A 7,678-nucleotide genomic window follows, 5' to 3' on the forward strand; every position below is an offset into this window, starting at 1 on the left:
AACAATCCGTCACAGTACAAAGACACCAGTGTTAACCAGCATCGTTAGCTCTTTATTAAACAGGAAAAAGGAAATGTTGAGGTTGGATGACGAGCTAACCCAAGTCTTTGTTTCTGTGGGGCCGTCATTGCTTTGAAGACACTCAGTAGCACACTCAACTGTTTTGGGTAGTTTCTGTGGTTGGCACTGTTTCCTGCAGGGAGCAATTGTTAGGCAGTGGCCACTAAAAGTCACTGAACAACACAATCTGTCGATCACACCACTTCCTGTACTGCAGGAAATGTTATTTGTTCCATTCAGAGAAAAAAGTTTGAATTTACAAGTTGTTTTATGCAGGCTTTTTTTTTCTGTTGAACAATCTCATCCGCCTGCTCAACTGTTCCCACTCTCCATCACTCTCCATCAGCCCTGCAGTATATAACCGGCCCATCTCCACTCATACCATGCCAGACTGTCAATATTGGTTCATGCCTTGCTTTACAGCAACCTGACCGTGGACCTGCTCCTTAACCCCTGTCTCTACCTGCCAGCCTATGTCTCTTCACTTCTTCAATACATCACTGAACTGTTCCTGTCTGCCTGTTTTTGCTCTGCAAATCAGATACTGAACGTATCAGCAAAGTGTTCACTATATACACTTAAGCAATACAATGTACGCTCGTAGCAGCTAAAGCATGAATCCACTGTTTTATTGTATATCCAATGTGACAGCCTGACAAAGTAGCAGAGGGGGAGGGGCTTGGCAAAAGGTCAATTTAACTGGGTTTCTGGTAGTAAAAGTGCTGAAAAATGGACATTTGAGAAATCCAACAGCAATATCTCTTTCCAGCAACAATGTCCTGGTTGGTAAAGATCAGTGATAGAAGAAGTATCCAGGTCCTGTACTTCAGTAAAAGGTGCAATGTGTAACATCTGGTTAGAATTTTTGTTCAAAAAATAAGCTTAACATTATCAAAAGAATGTGAAGAGGTTACAGTGTTGACAGTATGTCAAAGACTTCTGTATTGTGTTGCAGAGATATAATGAGCATGCTAACTGACTAGCCCCAGCCCGCCCTGCATTGTAATACCAATTGTTCCTCGAGAGGCCATAGTTAGTCACTGTACGTCCAGTCTGCCCTCAGTCCAACACGATAGGACGATAAAGAAGAGCTGCCCTGAGGGCTTGTCAATCACGTTAAAGGTACACGGTCTGTTTACGTTTTGATTTGTTTTTTTATTGGAATAAATCCAAATTTGCAGAAATGAGAAATCGCATTTTCGTTCTCCGTCCTCCCCACCGCCGGGAGACTGAGCCAGAGGAGAGCAGGCAGAGCTCCGTCACAGAGTGACTTTCATTTAGCAGTTACCTCTGATTCAGCCAGTGCAAACCCCAGTGACCAGTCATTTTGAAACTTCATTTATTATGTCAGTAAACATTGTAAACATGAGTTTATGGTCTCAATCTCTAGTTTCAAGTCTTCTTCAGTGCAGCATGATGTTCATTTAGTTAATGATGGTCCATTTAGAGTCAAACAGACCATAAAGCAGTGTATGCTTTAGGGCGGGGCTACACAGTGATTGACAGTTTGCTGCCGTGTGTCACTTCTGGGTGCAAAAACAAGCAGTTAGCTCTGATTCCGCCAGTGCAAACCCCAGTGCTGGGGACACTTTTTGCCTCTGAACTAAGATGGAGTCCAAGTATGTGATTATAGAATAAAATGGAAATACTCAAGTAAAGGACAAGAAACTGCATGAGTACATGTAACTATAGTAGTTATCTCAGACCTCAGAGAGCTCTGAGGATTATCATCAGTAAGTGCGTCTGTCCATTATCTTCATCAGCAGGAAGTGTCTTTGAAAGAAAATGAATCATTTGATTTGATCTGACGTAATACAGTACAGTCCACATCCTGTTTTTCAGAGGTTGTGTTTCTGTGAAATCTGTGTGCGTGCCTGTGTGAGACGAATATAAACCACAGACGCAATCAGAATTAGAAGCCTGAACCGTGTTCTCTGACTGATTGGTCCGTCTTTGGTCTGATCCTTCTTTGAGAGAGAGATACAATTTGGCCTTGTTCTTCTTTTCCTTTTGTTTTAAGCCTCACAGCAAAATTATTTTGATTGTAATCTTGCTTGTTTCCTTAAGACTTTGTATTAGTCAGTATTAGAACGCTTTGGTTCAGACTGACTAGGCAGTCAGGCTATATCTATATCTCAACAACTATTGATTTTCATGTTGTACAGTCGTTCATGGCCTTCAGAGGACGAAGCTTACTGACTTTTTCTCTGTCACCGACATAAGGTCAGACTGTGGTTTTGGGTAAAAGCGCTATTTAGATCATTTATGTTTGCAGCTAATTAGCAAATATTAGCACGTTAACACACTTAACTAAGATGGTGAACATGGTGTTCCTGCTTAACATCAGCATTAGAACATTGTCATTGTCTAATTGTCATGTTAGCATGTGGATTATGGCGCATAATACAAGGTACTGCGGTCTCTACAACCTCACATGACTGTAGACTCTCAAAGTAGTGTCCTGGTGTAGACAGGCAGCAGTAATGGTGAGTCGCAGACAAACAGATTACGCAAAATATGCCACAGAATCCTAAATAAACCGAAATGTGATGATGTCTAATGCAAATCAAATATTTGTATGCTTGAAACAACCTAAGTAAACCAAGGTCATGTTCTTCACTAGTTTTGTTCCTGTACTTCAATAATACATGAGCTTCTGTTTCTATCCTTCATCTATCAGGTGTTCCACAAGGCTCAATCCTGGGAACATTTGTTTTTCATTAAAACGTATTTCTTTTTGGAACTGCAGATATTGGCACTTCTGCGTTGGCTTCATTTCTCAGTACCGGAGGTTGCTGTGTTTTATTTACAGATGGAAAAATCATCAAATTGCAAGCTTTTCAATCAATTACAATCAACAGTACTGTTTAACAGCATATGAATACAAAATGAAATAATACATTCCACAAAACTACAATTTTTAAGCAAAGTACCTTTATTCCAAGGAAATATCCAACATGAATATGTGCTGAACATTGCAATGGCAACAAAATAGACTGACAAAAGGTAACAACAAATTCACATGCAAACTTAGCCGTAATGCATAATCATTCAAAGCATTGCATTCTCAGCTGGAGTGTTAAGCCAAGTTTAACTTCAAGCGTTTCAGTTTTGTAATTCATACACAGTGTTAGCCGTACAAGCTTTCTAGCTGGTTAGAGTGAGAGTTCAGATAACTCAATCAAGCTACAGCGTTTAATGCAATTAGTGTTTACAACAATGTAAACATTATTTCATACTTAATAAGTAAGATAACCACAGACACCAAATATGTAATTTTCTACAGCTGTGGTAAAAAAACCTCAATCAAAACAGAGGTGATATTTAATAAACGGTTACTACTGACCCTGTAATCCTTTAACCCTCCATTCAAAATCAATGGTACTCATGATGAGCCCAACATGATGATTCAGTGGGTGTTTCATGCAAAGTTTTAACATGAAAATGAAGCAGCATCCACCTTGTGAAGCACACCAGGCACCGGTCTGACGACCTCCCTCCTCCCTTGTTCACAATGTAGGGCCTGCAAATGTACAACACACAGATTTTAATGCAGTAAACAATAGGTGATAAGAACCTTTTTTTAGATTTTATACCGGGGAGAGTAACAGCAACGAGGGCAGAGAAGATGACTCAGTTAAATCCAGCTGTGGGAGCTCATGGAAGGATTTAGCCTGCATCATTAAGGCATTACTGTTGTGCCCTATTAAGCCCTGTGTGGTAATCTGATTAAACACCAACTCATTTTGAGATTTGTACCAGTAAAGCACTGCATTAGCTGAAATGACTGTCTATATTAATAGATGCTGAAACAAGACCAGGCCTCAATAAAGCGATTTAAGGCCCTTATTGTGCCAATCATACTCATCTCAAACTAATATTCATTTGAAATTGTAACTTTTAAACATGCTGCATCTGCCAGTGATAACTACTACTAGTACTAAATAAATGTGTAAATAAAAATAATAATGCTCTGACCTGGAAGTAGATGATGATGAGGAGGACAAACACGACAAGTATCACCAGTACAACCACAGGAATACTGACTGGTGCCATCCTCTCATCACCTTCATCATCCTCCCCATCATCACCCTGGTGTGCAATCTGTCTCTGAGCCCCCGGCACAGGACAGTCGGAGCTGCCTGTGGATAAAGGAAACGGATGGAGGGAAAGTGAGACTGAAGGTGAGACAGAAAGATGTGTGAACTGTGTGGGCAGGTCTTGTGTGGGGGTCTCACCTAAGACATGAATGAGCGTGCCGTTGCCAGTGAGCTGCAGGTATGGTGGTGGGTAGAAGACCTCTATCTCACAGCGATACAAATCCGTGTCCGTGGCCTTCAGTCCAGACACCGACACCTCCACGGCGCCCTCCCTCATCCGAGCAGAGCACTGCACCTAAAACACATACAATCTGAATCATAAAATGGTCTTTTTAATTTGAATTTTGACATATTAATATGTTACTTTCAATTAAACCAACAACAAACAGGAGGCTACAAAGTGGTTGTATGGAAATTATTCTAAACAGGGCCAAATTACCAATGGTTCACATGGGGGAAAAGAAAGGTGGTGACACAGGGGTATTTCTTATAATAAAATAAATCCCGTTATCTGTGTTCTTTCTGTGTTAAGACAACCTGTGGAAGCATGAGCACTCACATGCATGCAGTATATTGATTAAAGACGTAACAATCCATTTGCCTAGAATTGGGTTTTTTATGCCCTATCCTGCCTATTAAAGATGACATTTTCTCCTCTTTGTAAAAAATGTAAAAAAAACTGATGAGCGGATTTACTCAGCTCCCTTCTCCTGCTGGACAGTGTGAACTCTGGTGCCACCCTCAGGCCAAATTGTGAATTTGTTAACACAAAATATCTCAGAAGGACATGTTGACACACATTTTGCTGAACACACTCATGCTACCACTTTGTAAAAGCTCTCATAGACAAATTTGACACGTTTCCTTCAACACCACGCTCAAGACCAAACTGACAATGTTATCCCAACTTCTATTAAGGATCTTGAACGAGCAAAACTGTGTATATGTTGCTAATTTCATCCATTACTTTTGTACTGTGATGCATCAGGAACACTGCTGGAGACCTTTTCTTATTTTGAAGAAGCAAACAACTCAGAAGTGCCTCTCTGGATGCCCCTATGGTAGATGACACATGATGAAGTGTCCTCTACAGTGAGAAAATGGAGTGCTGTATAGGCTGCTCTACATGCTAGAAAGATTTCTGCACGCTGCCACAACATGCAGTGGGGTTCCTTTGTATTTTTATTGTGTTGTTTCTTTTCCTGCCCCTCAGAAAACCTGAGTCCACCACTGACTTTTATAAACACAACTTTAATTTGAGTCTAACTCGTTTCGCCTTGTGACCTTTAAGACATTCTTATTCTCCCCTTCTCCATGCACCATGAAGGTGAAGTTGTGGTAGAAATCTTTGCTTGACCTTTATTGTTTTGCCATTTTATCAGTTGATTTAATTTTATTTATTTTATTTTTTTTTAAAGAGTCTTCTTAGAAATCTCTTTCTATTTCATCTGTTGGTTGATTGACCCCTGACCTGAGACGTTTAGGATTATGGTGGGGTCAGTTCATAATACATATCCAATCAAAATGTTGAAGGATGATGGCTCTATTGATTGTAAAAATGATATTGTTTATTAGGGGAGACACCCTATGCAAAAACATTGTTTATCATCTTACATCTTACACCTGTCTTCTTCTCTTTTAGCTTGTTTTATCTTTATAGTCTCTTCGCTCTTTTATAACTCTTTTAATTTTATTTGAACGCCCTTTTGCTGTGTGTTTTTTGCACTTTGTTTTCGATGCTTTTGATGTTTTAAATAAAGAACTTTGAATTGCCTTGTTGCTGTAATGTGTTATATAAGTAGACTTGCCTCGCCTTGCCTCAAGTATTTGGTTTATTCATGACTGACTAAGAGAAAATCTAAGTTAAAGTTCAGGGAATAAACATCATTATGTAGTATATTTATTACCTGTTTAACATCAGGACTGTGTGTCGTTTGATTTAGAATTGATTGACAATGGCCCGGCAAGAAAAGCAACTTTCAGGAGATTGAAATGTTGCAAAAGCCTAATTGACATCAAGTGACATCATCTTCCCAACTGAGCGCCGCCCACATTAAAAATAAAGAAATTCTCTCAAATGAAATATGCAAAACTGCTCTAACTTTGAGAAAAAATTATGTTTTGATGTAGGATGTCTCTTATTAAGAAGCTGGTATAGAAAATGTGTTGATTTTAAAACTTTAGTTAAAGTTGTAATAAGTTAACATCCATCCACCCACAGACTTACATCTCCTTGTTTCTCCACACCTGGCTCTCTCTGCCCTGTGAAGTTGAGGAAGGACGAGCAGAATTCCTGGGTGCCGTAGAGGCCTTTCAGCAGAGTCACACGGAGCTCCTTGGGGTCAGGGTAAGGGTAAGGCCGGGTTTGGTCAGAGGGGGGTTGGGTCTGGTGGTAGGAGGGTCGGGGTTGGACGAAGCAATGGACCTGTGCCATACCATTGGTGCTCACCACTCTATAGGGCTGGATTATCTTCACGGCTGGCAGAGAAAAAGGGAAGGTTGTGTCCACAGAGAGTTGTGACCTCATGATTATGTACTGAATCCAAACAGCAAAGGAGGACAGCGCCTCTGCAGATTTAACGTATTACATCTGTCTGCAAAGGAACAAACTACTAACTTTAAAAGTTTAAAGGCAGAGGTGGACGGTGGAAAATGGTCATTGGCTGCTAATTTCTTTTTACCAAAAAAATAATACATTTTATTACATTTCATTAATCAGCTCTGCCATGAGGTGACGTACAAAATCCTAAAAACTCTCCACACCCACACGTCACTTCCTGTGTTTAACACATGGAGCCATTAAAAGACGAAACTCTGTGTTTAGACAGCACACAGCAGCTCTGCAGGAGTTCTAGTCATAACAGTGAAGCTGCAGGGTTCACACACGCTCTAAAAGAAACCAGGTGATCCCCTAATGTAGGCCATACAGAACAATATTACATCATTCATTTTCTATCAAAATACCACCCGAAACACTACTAAACAGTTTAACATAGTGTATTTATTTCTAACATTTGCTTATTAAATACTAAATTACAGCAGGTGGCTCCTATCAACACATCTCAATGTATTTTACACCTAAAATCAGAGACATAAAGGACAGAAGTGTCTTCTTACAACTGGTCTGCTCAACCAGAGCACAAGTATTCAGCTCAGGTTGTGGCTGAGGTCAGTTCATCTTGAACTGACTGTTTGGTTGAGGATTACAAATGGAGTCCCCATAGAGGTCAGGGTTTCTAGTTGCCAGAGCTAGCAGAGGTCATGCTAAATGTTTCTCAAACATGCATCTGTTGTCACGTGACAGCAAAAAATGTTATCGATCCATGGACCGAACACTACTATCGTCACATCCTTAAAAGTGTGTTTATACTCACCACTCCACGCAGGCCGGCAGAGGCTGAGGACTGTCAACACAATCCCTGCCGTCACACAGTGAGTCAGGAACATCCTACAGTATCTCACGCTGTTACACAGAAAGAGACAGACACTAAAAAATCACTGAAAGCTAGTGAGCACAC

At 40.3% G+C, this 7,678-nt stretch overlaps 1 protein-coding gene across 1 annotated transcript; it reads right to left on the reverse strand.

Annotated features, from left to right (window-relative positions):
- Nucleotides 1–3,071: 3,071 nt before the first annotated feature.
- On the reverse strand, nt 3,072–7,678 carry cd28 (CD28 molecule). The gene is made up of 5 exons (XM_031873457.1): nt 7,535–7,678; nt 6,388–6,638; nt 4,299–4,455; nt 4,039–4,202; nt 3,072–3,583 (listed from the first exon to the last, which is right to left on the reverse strand). Exons 1-5 carry the CDS (start codon nt 7,605–7,607, stop codon nt 3,494–3,496), a joined length of 735 nt encoding a protein of 244 aa, XP_031729317.1. The 5' UTR covers nt 7,608–7,678; the 3' UTR covers nt 3,072–3,493.

This window comes from Anarrhichthys ocellatus, unplaced genomic scaffold (assembly GCF_004355925.1).
Source record: "Anarrhichthys ocellatus isolate YVR2014 unplaced genomic scaffold, GSC_Weel_1.0 scaffold71, whole genome shotgun sequence".
Classification (NCBI taxonomy): Eukaryota; Metazoa; Chordata; class Actinopteri; order Perciformes; family Anarhichadidae; genus Anarrhichthys; species Anarrhichthys ocellatus.